Raw genomic sequence first — 21,689 nt, 5'->3', positions numbered from 1 at the left:
ATCATTGACCTGCAGCCTCCTGCACACCCCCCACTGGGGATCAAGCCCGAAACCCGGGCATGTGCCCTGACCAGGAGTTGAACCTCAATCTCCTGATTCATGGGTGAGCATTCAATCACTGAGCCACGCCAGCTGGGCATGTGTAACGTATTTTTGCTAAGCTATTTATTCTTTCCCACCTCCAAGACCTCATCCCCAAAAATGGTGAGAGTGAGATCTTATCACCACCATCTATCTCTCTTCCATGTGAAGGTGCACAATTATACATTTATCCCTCTTTTTATCTGTTACCATATGAACACCAGTTCTTCTGGGTTTTGCCTCATTCTCAGCATTCATATCCCCAAGGGCAGTGTATTTCCACTTTTTTTTTTTTTCTTTTACTACAACTCTCACCCCTTTCCAAATCCTAAGACCTTATCATACCATCTTCTAGAATGTATGATCTGTCACAAGGAAAAAGCCCTCTATCCCCTAAATCAAGTTATCTAAATGTTTTTTGTACCTTCCTGAAACCCGACTCTTCCCTAAGAAAACACTGGTTCCCTACAATTAGAAAAATCCTCATCACTTTAATGTTGTTGATAGTGGCATTAAGTATCCTAATTAATTTATTTATATTCCTTGATTTTTACATTTTAGTGTTTTGTAACATTTTCTGTCATCTCAAAAGAAATTATAGAACTAAGAACCATAATATATAAATGGAAAGAAGATCTATGTTGGATTGTGTATAAATATTAGAAATAAGTCATATTTGACAAAATATGTTTAAAATACTTTTATTTATCTCTTGTTTTGCCAAGATAGCATAGTCCTATAGCTTCCCACCATACTTTAGCCAAACATCAACACAATAACCACATGTCCTCCACCCCCATAAGTTCAGTCAGGCAGAACTGATAGTTAATTTTCTACCTGACCCCACCCCATCCTTATGTCTCACAAACAGTATACTCTGATTTCCTTCCCCTATTCTCTCTTTGGTGTTGATGGGGCCGAGCAGTAAACTAATCTGTCATTCCCCCAGCTGAAGTATCAATCCTCCGGTTCCCCTGCCAGAATAGTGTTGATGAGGCTGAGAGGGAAATTTATCTTCTATTTCTTTCCTGGCAGAATCAGGCAGAGCTACAAATACCCCACCAAAGTAGTGTCAACAAATTGTCACAAGCTGAGAATCCATCCCCACCCAGCAATAATGAGACTTAAAAAGATGGTGCCTGGAGGGTCTAGTCACCTCTAACTGCACCTGCTGAGATGGAGCAAATTGGTGCAAGTTGGGTTAGTAAGCAGTTCACTTTTCTTCCCATTCTTGGTGTTAGCAAGATTCAGTAGGATATAATGCAGGGTGAGTAGACACTCCTACTCTATCCCAGCCCCTAGAGTCAGTGGGGATAACAGTCTATACCTCTGTCAAGCATCAACAAGATAGAATGAAGTGATATTGTTATCTATTGGTGGGAAACTCTCGGTGTCCCCATCGGTTGCTGGTGGAAGTGGGCTTATTGCAGTGTCACAAGAAAAGGAATTTTCTAAGACTCGAATGGGAGAATTAATGATATTTATTTGTGTGGACCCTGTTTCCAAGGTCCCATTTCCTTTTATCCCTCCAAGGAAGAAGTCCAGCTGTGTCTTCAAAAGAGCTAAGATTAAAGCCACTGTCGAGAGTTTTTGTTTCATATGTGCACAGTCTAGTCCAGCATCAGGCTAGCTTAGTTTGTGTTCTCAGCTGCAGTCCATTGCCTATGGGGTCCACATGGCAATGGGCCATGTGGCTTCTTAGGGCCACATGGCTATGGAGGGAGCACAAGCAAGTGGAAGGAAACAGGAGCAAAACCAGAGGAACAATAGAGAGGGGGAATTCCTTTGTCTAGGGATTTTAACCTTCTAAGATTTCTAGTCTTTGCAGTGGCTCCACCACCTTTAGCCAATTATCTTTGTTTCAGGTTAGACTGACAGGCACCTTCCCTATGGCACCCCTACTTTATTGCACACGTGCTTGTTTCCCCTATGTTGACCCTTTCCCCCCATGATCTTCAGGGAATGTATGGGTGGTTCTCTGGAGAGTATAAAATTGCAGCTTCCTGGTGAAGCTACCCAGATGGGCATGGTTATAATGTCTGGCCTCCCTTTTGCTCCTTTCCTATTATTAATATTAACTATCTAGTTACAACAGTAGCAATGGGAAGGAGGGGAGTTGCCATTCTTCTTACCTTCTCTCTACATGTGCATCAGGACCATTATTGAACTGAGCTTCCAACCATACCTAGCACCAATAAGGAAGAATGAAGTGGTGAGAGATGGAGCTAATTGTCACTCTGCTTCCTCCGATCTCTCCTTTTGGCCTCTTCTCTTGGGCCCATCAGGGAACGAAACTTTTACCCCACCCTTCTGCAATGAGACAATGCAAATCAATACCCCACATTCTACTTCAACAAAGGATTTAGAATTCTCATGAAACAAATGAAAAAGTAGAGAATCTGAAAAAAAAAGTAAGTTAAATAAAGAGCCAACTGGAAATAATAGAACTGATAAAACATAATAAGTTAAATAAATATCTTGCTGGATGGGATCAAGAAGGGAATGGAGATGATGGAGAATAGAATCAGCAAATGTGAGGAGAGATCAATATAATTTACACAATCTGAACAACAAAGAGAACATAAACTTTAAAAAGGGGGGAAAAAAGGACAGAGTTCCAGGAACCTGTAGGAAAATAATAAAAGAAATAACAGTCATGTCATCAGAAACCCAGAAGGAAAGGAGAGTGTGGGACTAAAGCATTATTCAAAGATATAATATTTGAAAAGTTGACAAAGAGATTTAAATTTGCCTCGACATTCAAGAGGCTGAGTAAACTCCAAATATTTTAAAGGCAAAAGAATTCCATTGCAAGACACATCATAGTTAAACATCTGAAAACTAAGGACAAAGAAACAAATCTTGAAAGCAAGCTAGAGAGAAACAATGCTAGAGGGACACATTGATTAAAATAATGAGATTTCTCATCTGGAACCATGGAGGCCAGGAGGAAGTGGTACGTATTGGTCAAGTACTGAAAGAAGAGTAAACTGTAAATTTGGTATCCTGAGAATGTATCTTTCATGTGTAAAGAGAAAATATAGACATACTCAGATGAGAGAACAGGCAAACAATTTGTTATAAGCAAAGCAGCCCTTAAAGAATGGCTAAAGAATGTTGTCTAAGTAGATAGGAAATATAACAGAAGGAGGATTAAAACTTCAGAAAGTGAAGAACATTAGAATGGCTAAAACAAATATTCATATAATATAATATAATATAATATAATATAATATAATATAATATAATATAATATAATATAATATACTGCCCTACATATTTTTGAGTTTCCTAAGTCATATTTGCTGAGTGAGGCAAAAATTATAACACTGTCTGATATAGTCTTTATATCTATATATATCATTATATCTGCATATCTATAGATAGATGATAGATGATAGATGATAGATAGATGATAGGTAGATAGATAGATAGATAGATAGATAGATAGATAGATAGATAGATAGATAATAGGAAAGTCTTAAGATAATCATATAGAGAAATGATACATATCTGGGGCCTTGCCAGCAGTGATGAAAATCCTCTCACCGAGTTAGCTAATTTCCAAAGATAATAAATTACTCAAATGTAATTGACTTTCTTCTTTTTTTTAAATATGTCTGTATTGATTTCAGAGAGAGGAAGGGATGGGGGAGAGAGGGATAGAAACATCAATGATGAGAGAGAGTCATTGATGGGCTGCCTCCTGCACGCCCCCTACTGGGGATCGCGAGCCTGCAGCTCGGGCATATGTCCCAACCAGGAATTGAACTGCGATCTCCTGGATCCTAGGTTGATGCTCAAGTTCTGAGCCATGCCCGGCGGGGCAAATGTAATTTACTTTCATGTTCAGACTAACCAATCCAAAGCCCATACCTCCAACACCTCTTCTATTAGGCTTTTACATTCTAGGCCAATGTTCTCCTTCCCTTATCATCCCAGGGTCAGGAATCCCTATACCCCAAAGTTCATTGAAATTATTCAAACTAGCCAAACCTAAACCTGCTTAGCCTTCTTACCCTACCCTACTCACTCTTCCTGATGAAAACCACAGTAAAGGCTCTTGCCCATTCCCTCAGCCCATGACCAACTCTGGTCCTTTTCCATGTAGCCTCCTTTTTTTTAAAGATATGTGAGTTATTGTCATCAGTTAAAACATCTTGATCCATCTGTATGTCCTCTGTGGAGAAATGTCTATTCATGTCCTCTTCCCATTTTTTAATTGGATTGTTTGTTTTTTAGTGTTGAGTTGTATGAGTTCTTTATATATTTTGGATATTAACCCCTTATCAGATGTATCATTAGTGAATATCTTCTATTATTCAGTAGGGTGTCTTTTCCTTTTGTTGATGGTTTTCTTTGCTATGCAAAAAACTCTTTAGTTTGATGTAGTCTCATTTGTTTATTCTTTTTGTTTTTCTTACCCAACAAGACATATTTAAAACGACATTGATAAGAATGATGCCAAAAAGTTTACTGCCTATGTTTTCTTCTAGGAATTTTATGGTTTGGGGGTCTTACATTGAAGTCTATATCCATTTTGAGTTTATTCTTGTATATGGTCTAAGAAAGAGGTCTAGTTTCGCTTTTTTGCATGTATCTCCAGTTTTCCCAACACGACTTATTGAAGAGGCTGTCTTTACCCCATTGTATATTCTTGCCTCCTTTGTCATAGATTAGTTGACCATATAGGTATGTGTTATTTCTGAGCTTTCTATTCTGTTCCATTAATCTATATATCTGTTTTTATGCTAGTACCATGCTGTTTTGCTTACTATAGCCTTATAGTATAGTTTGATATTAGGTAGCATGATATCTTCAACTTTATTCTTTTTTCTCAAGATTTCTTTATCTAGTCATTGTCTTTTCTGGTTCCATATAAATTTTAGATTTGTTCTGGTTCTGTGAAAATGTCATTGGTATTTTTATTGGGATTGCATTGAATTTTTATATTGCTTTGGGTAGTATGGATAGTTTAACAATGTTAATTCTTCCTATCCATGAGCATAGGATAGCCTTCCATTAATTTGTATCTTCTTTAATTTCTTTCTTCAGTGCCTTGTAGTTTTCCAAGTACATGTCTTTTACCTCCTTGGTTAAATTTATTCCTAGGTATTTTATTCTTTTTGATGCAGTTGTAAATGGGATTGTTTTCTTAATTTCTCTTTCTGATAGTTCGTTAGTGGTGTATAAAAATGCAACCAATTTCTGAATGCTAATTTTGTATCCTGTTATTTTACTGAATTCATTTAAAAAAATATGTCTTTATTGATTTCAGAGAGAGGAAGGGAGAGAGAGATAGAAACATCAATGATGAGAGAGTCATTGATCAGCTGCTTCCTGCACGCCCCTACCAGGGATGGAGCCCACAACCTGGGCATGTGCCCTGAACAGGAATCGAACTGTCATCTCCTAGATCCTAGGTTGATGCTTAACCGCTGAATTCATTTTTAATAAGTACAATGTGGTTGAATGTCTAGAGAATTATGCTAAGTGAAAAAGTTAACTGCAAAAGTCTATATACTGTATGATTCCACTTATTTAACATTCTTTGTGTGATAAAATTATAGAAATGGAGAATAGATTAGAAGTTGTAATGATTCAGGGATGGAGTAGTGGGGGTGGGTGGGGATGTATATAAAAGGTCAACCAGAGGGATGCTTGTTGTGATGAAACTTTCTGTATTTTGACTGTATCAATATCAATATTCTGGTTTTGGATCGTATTAGTCTTATAGGATGTTATCATGGGACATAACGAGGTAAAGGCTACATGGGATCTTGCTTTCATTTTTTTACAACTGTATGTTCATAATTACCTCAAATATTTTTGTATTGGATGGGGATTATGTCATATTACAACATGAGAGAATAGTTAAAAGGCTAAAGATAGACACTATGTTTGATATAAGGAATGTCTTTTTTTAAAAGATAAAATATGCATCATTTGTGATTGCTGATAATCAGAGCTATATAAGCAGAGTTGTAGCATTAGCATTTAGAAAAGCCACTTTTTTCCTTATGAGAGATAGTTGCTGTCTCATGTTGATTTTAGTTAACATATATCGTGTATTTTGACATCAATAATAAAAATGTTATTTGCAAAAATAATGTTTTTGAAATTAAATATTACTAGTTATGAAGTGGAAAATGCCTTCAAGAGCTCAGTGCTTAGTGACGTTTAATAATGTGTGCTGCTGACTGTACATAAAGCAGGCCCAGATCTCCAGATCATTGTCATGACGGTTTACTAAATTATGTCAGCAGCTGAGCATAATTTCACATTTTTAATAAAATTTCCCTTCCTATTATGTCAAATGACCAATTTTCCCATGAATGAGTTCAGGTTCCAATCACATAGATTTGTAATTAAGATTTATAGCATAGAGTAGGTGGATTTCCTAGCTAGTCAGTGAAGCTACTGATTTTATTGTAAAAAACAACAACAAAGCTTCAGCTCTTGTTATGCAAAGATGCCTGCCCTTCAGAAAAATCTCTATAACCTGAAATTTAGACCTACTTATAACCACTAGAACATTTCTATGATGAGAACAGAAGTTGAACTTATTTAAATAGTTTATAAGGTCTGGATTTGTAAAATGGAGCCCAAGGCACAGTGCCATTTCTCTTTTCCACCATTTTATGCAATTTTCTTCAGCTCACAAATACAGATAAATATTCTGACAGAGAGGACTGCTTAGGATTATAGAACACGAGGCCTTTAAAACAGGTAGCATGTGTTGTGCTCGCGGGACGCGAAGAAAACTCGAGACACGGGGAATGTAGAATTTAGGTGGAGATGCAGAGGGTTGAGGCTCTGGAGGCGCTGCAACAACCCTCCTCACCATCCAGCGATTTTTATTGTGAGCTACAGAAAGGCAGGTGTGAAAGATAGTGATCAGTAGAAACTATAAAATGCGCATAAACAAATGGCTTTGTTTTATGCTAATGCTTCACATTTGTTCTTAAGGACATAACCCTCCTGGGGGCGGGCTTCCCAGATCGATAAGGATCTGTTTTCAGTTCCTGTCAGAAATGTCCCCCTCGTTTTCAAGGGGATTTCTGCTATTCTGGGGAAGCTTGCTACCCAACTCCTTCAGAGTTTGCTTGTTGTTTGCTGGCCTTTTCCTACAAGCATGGTTGATGGATGTATAGATGCGAAGATACAGAGAAAGGGCTGTAGAGAAACAGGTAAATTGTCAATGATGAACTTTTAATGGAACCTGGTTTTCCTTTAGTAAAATTTCCTACAGTGAAAATTGAAACCTGATAACTACTACTGACATCCACCATTTCCTCCCCCTCTCATAAATGATATTCTTCCTTTCTGTTTCATTCAGAACATAGAGTCAAACAAGAGTCCAATTGTCTGGTTCTTCCATTATATTGATCAGCCTAATTTTGTTTTCATCCATGTGCTTGTGGTCCTTCCACTATATCAGAAAGCCCCCTGTGCTCTTATGGCCATCCCTCTGCTTGCTCATTGAACCGCATACCTACTCAACTCTGTGTAGCTCTCCAGGAGTTCTCCCCTGTGTCTTTTCTGTAATAAATGTTATTGGATGATTTCTACCAACATACACATGTAATAGAAGCTCTTGATGTTAAAACACATGCCTCTCTTTATCCCTTATCTCTGCCACCTACCGTCCCATTTCTCTGATCCTTCTGTAGAGCAAACCAACTTGAAAGCTTGTTTATACTTACTCTCTTCACTTCTTATACCATTATCTTGTGAACCCGAGCAAATCCAGCTTTATTCCCGTCTGTCTACTAATACTTAGTAACAGTACCGTGACATCCTCAGACCTAATCATCTCAATGCTGTCTTCACCTTGCTCAACTCATGAGCTCTGCTCGATGCCGCTGATCACTCACTGTTTAGAAACAGTCGCCTCCAGGACTCAATTCCCGTTTGAGTCATCTCTCTAGTAAGCCCCCCTCATTCTCTTTTGCGTGTTTTTCTTCTGTTCCTGTCCCCCTGACTTCCTAGAGGCCCAAGGCTTAGTCTTCTCTGCTCTTCTCATTTCTATCCACACTCATTCCCAGTGGGATTTCATTTGGTCACACATGAGCTTCCAGCAACTTCTGAATTGGCAGCCCCAGCCTTGGCCTCTCCTTGAATCCAGACTCACCCAGCCTCCTGCTGTCTCAATGCTCCCCCCACAGATGCCTGTGGGGCGCCTCAAACTTGCTTAGGCGCCCGGTTCATTTTATTACAGAGGCCTTCCTGAATTACTCTATGTTAATTAACTTCCACATCTTCTCTAACCCTTTTAAAAATTTATTTCTCAATAACAACCATGCATATAGTACATTTTATTTATTGTTTCACTTCTTTCCTCACCCTCCCAACACATTCTGGAATGCAGGACCCAGGAAGGCAGGGGATTGATTCCCTTCACTATTTTATCCTTAGTGCTTATTACAATGCATGGCACGTAGTATTTTCTGAACGAATAAATAAGAGAATAAAAGAGTGTAGAATTAATGTATGCTGTACAAAATGGGATTATCTGGATGGAACTGGTGTAGTACCTTTGCCCTAGCAAAACCTTGATATGTGTATTATATTAGCTCCCTTTTGCATATGAAGAAAATCACACTTAGAAATTTAAATTGCTTTTTCAGTTTCTGACAACTAGTAACAATGTAGATTTAAACTTCTAGACCGCATGCTCTATACTTTATCATAGTGTGTTCCTGCAGGTGAAGAGAGATTTTTCACACACACACACACACACACACACACACACACACTACTTGGTACAGTGCAGAGAACAAGGAAGACGTAGTCATTGATCAACAAGATATATTAGTTGTAGCTGTACTAGTAGTTGTAGTAGTAGTAGTAGTAGACATTATCTTAAAATTCTCTGTGGGTAATTTTAATTAAAATTAAAATTAACTGCTTTCCAAGAAAATATTCAATTCCTTGACATTAATTGTTTTAAATCTTAGTTATATTTTCTGTTTATAATGAATAGAATATTAGGGCTGGGAGAAGCATCAAGATATTCTACTCCAAACACTCACTCATGTGAAGCTCAAAACCCTTCTCTCCGTGTCAGTGGTAATGCAGCATGTGCTCGGTGGCCTTTCATCACAGAAAAATCTCTTTCACTCTGTCTCTGGTCACAATGCTCCAATAGTGGATTTTCACTCATTTTGAGTCAGCAATGAGATGTTTACATGAAAATCAGTACTTCCTTTGAGTATTTTGTTTTTATTTTGGCTAATGTATTCTTAGATTTTAAAAAAGCAAACACAAAACTTGAACTTTCAGGTGCTTAGTTCATGTAAAACTTACCTTAGCAGTCATTTTTTATGTTGAAAAACCCCAAAATATACTTTAAAAACATTTATATGTCCCAAACTGAACTTTTTTTTTCTAAGAAGCATGGATTTGTATCTTTTCCCCAATTATATGAGTAAATGTGACCTTGCACTTAGTGCTTGCTTTTTCTGCACTAGACCCTTTGATAGTGCCTACTTTGGACAGCTTCTTTATTAAATCACAGACATTAGCTAGCTCTATGAAAGATGAACAGGGCAAAGAAGCAACAGCCTCTAATCCTTCCCAAAATAATTCAATCCCTGGAATGCCCTTCTTGCTATTCAGTAGATGCCTGCGTTCATTCACTGAGGTACAAGTAGGAAGGGAAGAATGCTTCGTCCCTAGGTTTTCCATGATCATAGCAGCCAAATGGCCATCACAGTCAAGTTCCTCTATGTGCTCTGCATTTTGAGAGTCTGGAATTAGAATTTCTGTCAGCAAATTCAATGGTATCCCATGCCTCCACCTCTGAGATGGCATTAAACAAAAGATAATTTCTTATATTGGTTTGTTAGGGCCGCAGTATCAAAATATCAGGCTGGGTAGCTTAAACAAATTTATATTTTCAAAATTGTAGAGACTAGACATCTAAGGGAAAGAGATTGGGAGGTTCGGTTTCTTCTGAGGTGTCTCTTTTTGGCTTGCAGATGGCTGCCTTCTCACTGTGTTCTCACATAGTCTTTCCTTTGTGTGAGCACATTCCTAGTGGATGCCTATGTCCAAATTTCTTCTTATAAGTACACCATTCAAACTGGATTAAGGCCTCACCTTAACAGTCTTATTTTAACTTAACCACCTCTTTAAAAGGTCCTATCTCCAAATACAGCTATAATCTGAGATACTAGCAATTAGGACTTCAAGATAAGATTTGGGTGGGAGGGACATAATTCAGCACCATAATAGCTCTGAAGAATCAATGAATGGACTCTTCTCCAAACCACCACATTAGTGATTCTGTTCCTATTTTAGCCATAATTTAAATATTATTTTCCAAAAAATCAGTAATTAAAATATAAATATTCAAGTAGAAAGTGCATAGATTTCATGTGTGAAAATGGTTAATGAAGTCAAGTTTTTGACGCCTTGATGACTTAAAAATAAAAATTTGTATTCTTATTTAAAGTAAACCACTATAGCAAAAACAATAACATGACTTAGAGTGCTAGTATCTTTCTTAGTGTCTCTTTGATTGCCCAACATGGGCCATTTCTAATGCCATGCTAAATATTAAAAATTATGCTGTGGGGAGCAGTAATATAACAGCAGTAAAGTGATTAAAAACAAATCTTACTGGATGAAATACTTTCATTACTAAAATGAAGATTATATTCACTTTACTCTCTTGAGAAGATTTTCTTCTAAGAAGGCAGGAAACCTCATAGGCATTAAGCATTGTACAATTTCTGTATACCAAACAGGAGATCAATGCATAAATATTTCTAACACCTTTAATCAAAACAGCAGTTTGAAAATTCAGTGAATAAAATGTGAATGCTCAGTCTAACTAGGTCATAACAGATTTCAAAAGAATAATAATAATAATACAGTGAACTTCACTCTTTTTAATATTTATTGATACTAAAGATGAAGTATTATCAGGGCTTCAAAAATTCTATAATGTATACCTCTCATAAAATACATACATATGTAAAATAAAATGTGCATATTTCCCTCCAGCTGCTTATTAAGGTTTTGAACCTCAAGAATGATAACTATAATGTAAAACTAATATATCTGTAGTTTGTTTGTATAGTTACTGTATGGAAATGGAGTAAGCCAGAAAGAGATAAGCTCAGAAAATATTTTGAGTTTAGAATATGTTTTATTACATTCTTTAATCTGATGAATATAGTAATCATCATACTAGCTAGATAGTCCAGTCAGAAGATAGAAATAACTGCTGTGGTTTTTCCCAGCTTCCTGCTAAACAGTTATGAAGATGCTGGAAAAATCCTCTAGTAACACTGAAATCTAAGACTGGTTGAAAACTTATCTCAAGAACCTAAAAGCACCTTAAATAATGCTCAAGTGAGAAAAATAAAATAAAGGCCATACTTTTGCTCTTGGATAGATCATGAATGGACAAACATGTCAATTATCCCTAAAGTATAAATGTAGGGTCCTCCCATTAGGAGTACTATTTGCTACCTCCTGGAGTAACTATTCATTCCAAATTTAGAAAAATTCTTTTAAAAAATGAGCTGGAGGAGAAAGCAGTTAGTCCTACTAGAAACTAAAGCACCTATAATTAAAACAATGTGGTACTTTCACATGAAGAGAAAGAAAGATCAAAGAAATCTAGGGAATCCAGAAAAAGACCAAAATATGTATGGGAATGCCATGAAGACAGCATTTCAAAACTTTTAACTTTTAAATAAGTGGTTTTTGGATAAGTAGCCCCATATAGAAAATTCATAACATTGAATACATTCTTCATTCCATATATATGGATAAATTATATATCGATTGAATATTTAACTATAAAAATGAAAACAGATAGGTATTAGAAGAAAACATGAGTAGATTCTTTATATGATAGAAGCGAAGACAGCTTTCCTGTCTCTACTCAAAGTGTCACACAGGACAGTGGGAAAAATCACAGGAAATAAAACTCATTGGTGAGGCACAAAATGAATTTGATAAATTCTCAAAGTTTTTTTCATTGTTAAATTTCAGCGATTTCTTGTAAGTTAATAACAGCACAGTGACTCTTACTATTTAAACAAATAGCAAGAGTTTAAGAAACTTATTTTGAATTCACTAGTGATTAGTTTTTTCCAGTCTGGTAAATAGTTACAGCCACAAATAGGCTACTAGATTGTTAATTAAATGGGCTTATGTGTCATAGCATGATCTTTCCATACTTTCAATTCAAACGTTATAAGAAAGCATGGTGTTAACAATGAATTTCCCTTTTGTGTGTTTGTCTTGACTCCTTACGCCATCCAAATGTCTAGGTTTATTTTTAGTCATAACATAATCTAATTTTAGTGATAATATAATTCTGTAAGGGCAAATGATCATTTCTAAACTTAATTTTCTTGTGGATGCATGATTGTTTAGTTGACTCAGCTCTTGCTATTTTTATTCTATTCTAGCTCATGCTATTTTAATTCATTTAAATCAATGATTCACTAAAAATATAGAGCTCATAAAGACAAAGTTGAAAATAGCACATTGTTTAGATAGCTTAGCAAATAATACAATCTTTCATTGAGACTTTGGGCAAGTTAACCAGATTGTCTCAGTTTCTCCATCTCTGAAAGAAGAGACATAATAGTATTTAATTTATGGTGATTTTCTGAGAATGAAATGAGATATTGTGTGAAAAATGCTTAGCACGGAGCCTGGCATATAGTCACTAGTCAATAAATACTAACTCATAATCATATTAATGAATTGTTATTAACTATAATATTAAACTGTAGAACATATTCATTTCCCGAAGGACTAAAATTTGAAAATTCACAAGAATTTTGAGTGGGATTGTTTTGTAGAGGGACAGTGTTTCATTGCCTTTCTTGATGTTCTTAATAGTTAAGAGCAGTATCTTCATCTGAGACAAAATAGCTGTGAATATCATTGATCTCACAACAAAGAATTTTTTTAAAACAATATAGTCAATATCCCTTATTCTCTTGTAAAGAAGTAGTGCTACTCTTCACAATAAAGAAAGACACCTACTGTTGTAACCCTCACTGTTACAAATGGCCAGAAGCTCACCACTCTTCCAGCCTCTTAATACTTGTCCAACAGGTAGGGTTGTTTTCGAAGTATAGTCCCACGACCATGTGCTTCTGTATTCCATGAGCTGCCACTTCAACATGCAGCTTCCTGGGCCAAAGGCCAGACAATAAATCAGGATTTCTACATGCCGGGCTCAGCAAACTCCACGTCTAACAAGTTTCACAGGTGGTTCTTATGCAAAGTAAAGCTAGAAAAATTCTCATTCATTAGAATACAAGAAAATGCTGTCAGTTTTTCTGTCTTCCGGTTTTTATAACCTAGGGCAGATGCCACTTTCTTTCACAAGTGAGCTTTGGCTTCTTTGGTGGCATCAATTAAATGAATGAACAGTTTACTGGTAGCAATTTGGGGGCTACAGGGAGAATCTTGGACTGTTATGGTCTAGGAAAAAAATACACAACGAGTTAAAGAGTCAAAAATTGCTATGCTTTGTCCTTTGCAAAATGGAGTAAGACTTGAAAACACTGTACTCATGGGTTTTATGGTTCTTTTATCACTCAGGGAAACCCAAGGCATCACTTTTGACGCATCCCCAGCCCTCCAGCCTCTTCAGAAGAACCTTCTTGCCTGGGGATAAAATGTACTTTTTTATCGATTAATTTGGTAGAGAGAGAGAGACATCGATTTGTTGCTCCACATATTTCTGCATCATTGGCTGCTTCTTGTATGTGCCCTGACCAGGGATCAAACCCCCAACCTTGGCATAGCAGGACAACTCTCTAACCAACTGAGCTACCCAGCCAGGGCCTAAAATATATTTTTCAATAGGACTGATGACATTTGAGGAAAATTAGTGAAGGCAGTAAAGTGTACTTATAATTTTGCATAATGTATTTTTGTTGTAGTTCAGAAGTGCTCTTGAAAAATTGATTATCAGTAAAGGAATTCGGAGATGACTTTCTGCTCTGAAAATTATATTCTGAACATTTTTACCACATTAAAAATGATTTTCGTGTGTTTTACAGGAATTGAATTACCTCATAGAGGGATTATTCCTATCCCAGTGTGTTTTGTTCCCAAAGTTATGAAATTAAGGAAAACAATGGTAGTTATTCAAATGAGGAGAACAGATGGACAAAATTGGCCTATTGACAATTTTGATGAATTGAGCGCGGAGATGAAAAGGTAACATTCAAATAAGAATATTGATTTCATTTTTTCTGGTACTGATATGATTAGTTTCTTTTATATGTTATGCCATGTAAAGTTCATGATTTTATATTCTCTGATGTGTTGAAATTTATATGTTCTGAAGAGGAAAATGTATTTGTTAAATGGGTATAGTATATATCATTACTGATGCGACGTTCAGAGTGATGAACACGTCATTCTCGAGAATCGTATCAATGAATCAGGGTCAGAGACATGCAGAGGCCTCCTTTTCGACTGAGAAAATAGTTAGTGCTAAGACAATAAATAATCCATATCTAGAGAACCGCCTAAAACAAGTTGTTTGGGCAAAGTATAAAACTTGTGAAACTGGCATTCACCAGGTGACGGCACAGTTCCAGGGGGTATGGCCTCCTGGTGAGCCTCTGCCATGACTAAGGGACCCTGTTCCATTGCCAGAATGCAGGTGACTTGCACCCTCTTTGCTTCGCTGCAATTGAAGCAAACTCCAGTAATGACAGGAAATTTAAATGTTTTCTCTGCTCTTATAGTTTAATTAAATAATGGTCTAGAGATCTTAAAAAGAAATTCTTACTTTGCCCTACGTGTTCATATTTTTTCTCCACGTTTGAAAGAAAAATCTTTCCTTCGGGCACGTTCTGCCATGGTTTTCATCACTCGTGCAGTCGAGACTGCCTGTATGATTTGTGAGTCCCAGTGTAAAAATGAAAACGAGGGAGCCCTTGTTCAAAAATTATTAATAAGTTTAAGATGGGTACGGGAGTGCATTAAACAAGCATGGGGCAGTTCTGAGTGTGCAGTTTTTGTGCTGTTGCTCAGGTCACACGCCCATGAAGCCGGTCCTGCCTGACTTGACTTAACGTTTCATTTTTAACAAGGAAAGCCCATTTTCAACAGTTATCAGGACCATATTTTTACTACTGCTGTCCTCCTGAAGGTGTATAATACTCTTAAAATATTTTGAGAAATGCCCTTTATTTTAACTGGTATCCTCAAAAGTAAATTACTCACCGCACTTTCTGAAGTCCTGTACTTAATGGCATTTTTGTGTGTGTGCTTTGCTTGTCCAATTTAGAATATAACCCATGGGAACTGTATTACCTCTGATTAATCACAATTTAGTCACTTCAATAAAAACCAATACCAAGCTTTAAATGTAGGGGCAAATATTCTTCAAGTTTACCTTACATCTCATAGTGGTTGTATTCCAGTTTTATTTGTGATCATTTCCCAGGGCTTGCTTTAAAATGTTTATAAAGTCAACATTTGCCAAAAATGTTTTGTATTTCATACTTAGTTTCTCTCTGCCAAAGTTTAAATTCACAAGCTTTGCTCAAATGCCATTAGGTTAATAGAGAACATGCTCTTTTATGCTAATATTGAAAGCACTTATGTTTCACTCTTCATTTAATTTCTCATTAGAACTATGGGAGTAGACAGTGGAGAAATCCGTGCAATACGATGGATATACCCTATTCTTGGACTTCCACAGGCAAAACATGATGAATTCCCTCCAGGTAGGTACATTTTAGTGTCAGAAAACACTAGGATTTGGAGGTAATTTAGAGGCACTACCATCCCGTTTTCTCTTTGTTCAGGTAAGAAGGTGGAGGCCCAGGGAAAGGAAGCTGTGTAGTAACCAGCCCTATTGGTGGGGGTGCTAGGACTGAATCTGGTCTTCTAACAATGAGTCCAATGACCTTTCCACAAAACCACACCATTTCCTGGCGCTCTTCCTGCTGGTGAAACCTAGAAATCAGCTAAGATGAAAATAACATTAACTTCAGGCCCCTTTATCTCACATTCTGTGAGGCACTCAAAGCCCTGCACTGGATCTGTGAGTCAGTCCCAGGCACTTTGGTTCTCCCACCACATTTAATCAGCACATTCCAGCTTCTGTGTAATTCTAACCCTCATCCAAGAACCATCCTAGTCCCCTGTTCTTAGTTGTCCCAGACACAAACTTTCATGATTTTCTCCAAAAACTAGTCAGAATGTACTAAAGTTCCCAAGGAGGTTAACTTTGCTGTTCTACACACAACATAACATCTCTACTCTGAAAATATCTTTCTTTTTCTCAATGACCCTTTTTTTCCTCTCTGTGCTCCAGACTTTCTCAAGTTTCTGTTCATTCTCTTTCCTCAGTGTTCTCACTTTTCCCACATTCCTTGCTTTTCCTTTTTGCTTCTAAAGATCTGCCTAAGAAATCAATGCCTCTTAGGCAGGCATAAAGTGAAGTTTAGGCTCTTACTAGGCTCTAGGCATAGTTCTTCATAATTAAGAAACACTGAATTGCTCTGCCCAGGAAAGGGATACTTATTTTGGATCTCCGCCTTGAGCAACTCAGATGAGCCAAAAAAAGTCTTGAAATTTTTAATTTTCCATCACCCTCCAATACCAATCTTTGCTAGTGAAAGAGAATTAGTCCTTTACTGACATAAATTATGTCACCACACTTAGAAAGAAAACTAAAAAAAAACTTTGCTTATGAATAAAAGCATTTCCCTTAATGCACTCCTTATGTAGTTTCATTTTAACTGGAATAAAAACCCACGTATCTAGCATTACCTTTGACAATAAATGTCATTTGTTTTACTTGAAGTGCTTTTACTTTTGAGTTAAAATTTTTTCAACACATATAAGTATTTCAAATATACCAAATTATCTTCAAAATGCTTGACAAACATGTCAGAATGTTTATTTCTTTCTAGAAGATAGCTGTCTGTATACTTCCCATGGAGCTGAACAATTTAAAATTTGTAGTACAGTCATCTGATCAACATGATGCAATAAAGCCTGTAAATTACTGTTAGAATTCTAACAGTGTTGTTTGTGTCTATGCAGACACAGTTTTGTTTTAACAAGATTAAAGATTTAAAGTTTTTTTTTCTTTTAAAAAAAAAAAATTTTTTAATTTTAGAAAGAGAGGGAGGGAGAGGGAGGGATAGATAGAAACATCAATGATAAGAGTCATTGATTGGCTGCCTCCTGCACGCCCCTTACTGGGGATCGAGCCCTCAACCCGGGCATATGCCCTGACCGGGAATCAAACTGGTGAACTCTTGGTTCATGGGTTGATGCTCAACCACTGAGCAACACCAGCAGGGCAAAGATTTAAATTTTTTTTCAGTCTAAAACAAAGCCTCTGAGAACATAAAGATAATTTTTGTACAGTTCCCTTCAATGAAAATTAAACATGCTCCAGAAACATAAAGGCACTTTCTATCCAGTCATATTTCTTGGTTATTCTGTTTTTAAATTAAATGTGAGTTCTGTAAATAGCCCAAGTTGCATTAGCCCGACCCAATAGTAACATCAGTGTTCTGAAACAGATTGTGTACTAATGATTAAATCATTTTTACAAAAGTCTAAAACCTATTCTAATAATTATTTTTATCTACAAATGTCCTCGAGAAACAAATAGGTGTAATTTTATAATTACACATTATTTACTTTCTGTACAGTCCATTCTGCATTCTTAAGAACGCATTAAAGATAACCTGTTGCTTTCCCAACTCAGCTGTATCACCATCGATGTTTATTGTTTCTTTTCTTTCTTATGTATCTATCACTCAGGTTACTCTGGAACCCAGGGTACTTTTGTTCTGTTTTGTTGTTTTGTTCTCTCCGTGGATTCTTATCTGCTCCTGTCCACTGGGGCAGATAATTGGAAAAGGTCTCCACTACTTGTCACAGTTGAGCTACATTGGAATGTGAATCCACTGTGATTTCATGATCCTTACATTGTCAGGGCACTAACTTCCTAAGGACTCACAGGACAAGACCAGTGACATGACACTAATTGTAAGGTTGATCACACTGATTTCCAACTTAATGCTTTAAGACCGAAGCGAATGATAACTAGAAAAGCTTGTGCATTTTCCTAAGTCATTGCAACCTTATTAATTTACATCTAACTTTGTACCCTTATTGTACATTTCACATTTATTCCAAGTCCAAAATGTTCACTATCAACCTGCAAAATTCAGAATTAAAAACAAATTTATTTTAAACATTTTTATACTATAAATGTAGTATGTATTGTGAAAGCACTTAAACCTGAGGACATTATGCAGTTTTGCAGTCTAGGTGAATATGTTATTATTGATGCCACAAAAGCATAGCATAATACATTTCAAAAGCTTTTTTAGTATTGTGGTTCACTTTTTATCCCTTATATTTAATTTATATCCTGTGTTCATCTAAAGTGATAAAAATATAACGTTTAATATATTTTGGAGAAATAATATTCCTATTTATGTGGACTCTAGTATACATAGTCCCATAATATAATCTATAGCTAATGCCAGAGGCATACATTAATACAGCTTTATATAATTAGTAGTTACATAAAAACATTTTGATTTCTCACAGGATCCCTGACTTCTTCTGTACTTGATGTAAGAAAATATTGGAATTTAATATATATATACATATAAAGTATTTTTAAATCCTCACCTGAGGACATTTTTATTGATTTTTAGAGAGAGAGGAAGAGGGGGAGGGAGAGAGAGAGAAAGAAAGAGGGAGAAATATCAATGTGAGAGAGAAACATCAATCATCTGCCTCCCTTATGAGCCCCAATCAGAAACTGAACCCGCAACCTAGGTATGTGCCCTGATCGGAAATCGAACCCACAGCCTTTTTGGTGTATGGTACAATGCTCCAAACAACTGAGCCACCTAGCCAGGGCTAAATATAAATTTTTTATGCTATACATTAATATATATTCACATTTTAATGTTAATTTTAAATAACTTATTAAAGTTTTAATTTTAACTGTTAGTGGTGTATTGTGTAAATTTAAGAGCAATTTATAAGTGAAAATTAAAATATTTATTGAAATATTTTATTTAAAGGAATTTTAAGGTGCATGTAAATAAAAAATATAGTAGGGAATATTTTTAAACTGTTGTACAAAATAAAGGTTACAGAACTTTTTTAATTATTTGAAGGTATCTGCTATAGTATAATTATATAATAGAGTTTGGTATTTACCACAGTGAACATATAGAAAGCTAAAACATTCATGTGTTCTTGATCACCAGTTGAATTATTGATATAACTAGGTCAGTTTCCGAATAAGATTCTACATCCTAGTGCAGTCTTCTGTTACCTAATTTATATCTTCCAGATTTATCTATTGTCATTCTATTTTTGCATATTATTTAATATTCATATTTTATTACAAAATGTCAATATATATATCTAGCGCGTGTGTGTGTGTGAATGACAGGTGCAATGTCAAGTCAAAGTATGCCAAGGAAACTTTTATTTTTCATGATATAATTTAATAATTTACTTTCTTCTAGCTCAAGAATGATCATATAACCTAATAGTCAAATTAACTGGAGATATTCCTTTCTTGTAGCTATCATAAAATGTCAGGCCAGGAAACGGATAGAAAAGGAGGTGGAAGTCACAGTGACTGGTGATTTTCTTGGAGAGAATCCTATCTTAAATGTATCAGATTTTATAGTTATTCCAAAAAAACGTTCATATGCATCTTACGAAGATATCGACGGTAAGAGAACCATAGTCATGAATATAAATCATGATGATAAATAAAACCTCAGTTTCTTTAAATTGCAGGCTGCTGATTACTCAGTTAGGTGAAAATCCCATGCCATTTATTTTCCATTTACAGTATGTCATGAAAATAGTGCTCAAGGAGTGTTCAGTTATGTGTTTTTTCTTCACAGTAGTTATCTCCAAAATGATGATAATTGTGGTTATTAATGGCTTTATAAGAACAGAGTGTTAGAGTGTCATTGCAGGATTTGTCATTAGAGGAACCCTATGAAGCAGGTAGTGTGACTATATGTTTATTTTACAAGTGAGGAGATCTGTGTCGTGATTTGTACAGGGTCATACAGCATAGCGGTGGCAGGCATGGTATATGGATTCAGGCTTGACTATTTTTAAAAACATTTTAAAAATTTGAAATAACTTCAGATTTAAAACCTAGATGTGAAATAGTAGGTTCTGAACTGTTCATATTGTGATCAGGCCTAACCTAATTGCTTTTCCTTTTAAAGCCCTGTAGGAATCAAAAAAATTTACAAAGACAAAGCTTTCTAAGAGGTTCCCTGACATAAAATGTAATGCCTGGTACAGTGGTGAATCAGTAAGCAAGAGCTGTTTCTCCTTTCTCGTTATGATCGCACTCTGTTCTGTTTTATTTCCTACCCTGTTTGGTCCTGTTGCTCTATCTTATCAATAGCAGTGTTTACCCATTGCTTTCTAAATAAGATATTACCCTGAAACTTATAAAATTACCAGTATTCATCCATTTTTGAACCACAAAAATGTCTGTTTCATATGAAATCACTGATATTTGATCTTTTTTATCTACAAAAGTATCTTTTCATGTGATGCAATCTATATAAAATAATCCAAAATTCGCCTTCACCTTTAGTCCGCTACTGTCCATCATCCCAGCCTCTTGTTTCCCTAGGTTGTTAGCCTGTTACTCAACCAAGTGGGATCGCTTGCTACTTCTGCACAGTTCCCATCTGCTTTCCCAGCCTGGTGAATGTCTGTGAGATCGTCTGCCCTGCCCATCTTGCCAACTTCTACTCCCTTCTTGTGGAAACTACTTCCACGAGCCATGTAATTGTTATAATATTTCAATCGTATAGGCTTCCTGCTCAGAGCGGGCATCTAATGGAAGTTGGGCTTGTGAGTCTTCACTCTCCTCCACATCTTTTGTAGTCAGAACACAGAAAATCTGTTTCTCTTCATTTGCTGAAGCGGCAGTAAGTAAGGCTGGGGAGTATTTTTCCCCCTGCATGCCTGTTTGTCTCCTGTTCGCAGGCCTACTTTCTCTGCCTGCTCATCAATTTATACACAAGGCTCAGCCATGACCAATCGGTTCTTCCTTTTATTTAAGGACACCCTCAGTAACTTCCAAAAGGTCATCCAAACTGGGGTTCTGTTATTTGCAAACAAGCATCCTAAGAATAAATATAGAAGAGGATCTTGAAATAATAAATATTTCTGAAATGAATTACAAAAATGTCAGAATAACCTCCCCCACGCAACCTCACTATAAGATTTGGAAGGCAATATTTTAAAAACTGGAGATGGAATTATGAAATGAGTGTCTATGTTACATATACCCAGTGTACTTCATAAGATCTTTGGAATTATATAAAAATTAATTCACATTAATGTTCTTTATATTTACTGGGTAGTTACTGATCGTTTGAACTGTGTGAGATAAGGAGATCGTAATACTATTATTAGGTTGCATAATGAGGTATTTAATTATGTTAATTATTAGTTATTTCTTTTTTCTCTTTGAATTTTAACTTTCTAATTGCAAAAATGCCAACTTAGTCACAGGCCACTTAAATTTATTTAAAAAAATGAAATAAATTTAAATGAGAAGG

At 36.1% G+C, this 21,689-nt stretch overlaps 1 protein-coding gene across 1 annotated transcript in view; it reads left to right on the top strand.

Moving 5' to 3' along the window:
- Positions 1-21,689, top strand: part of CFAP47 (cilia and flagella associated protein 47) — a 354,566-nt gene that overhangs the window by 314,785 nt on the left and 18,092 nt on the right. The window contains exons 59-61 of the mRNA XM_016216827.2: positions 14,130-14,289; positions 15,718-15,812; positions 19,667-19,819. Of these exons, the coding sequence (XP_016072313.2) occupies positions 14,130-14,289; positions 15,718-15,812; positions 19,667-19,819 (408 nt within the window). The remainder of the gene's footprint in view (positions 1-14,129; positions 14,290-15,717; positions 15,813-19,666; positions 19,820-21,689) is intronic.

This window comes from Miniopterus natalensis, chromosome X (assembly GCF_054644295.1).
Source record: "Miniopterus natalensis isolate mMinNat1 chromosome X, mMinNat1.hap1, whole genome shotgun sequence".
Taxonomy (NCBI): Eukaryota; Metazoa; Chordata; class Mammalia; order Chiroptera; family Miniopteridae; genus Miniopterus; species Miniopterus natalensis.
The sequence above is the reverse complement of the archived record's forward strand: the minus strand, read 5'-3'. Positions and strand labels throughout refer to the sequence as shown.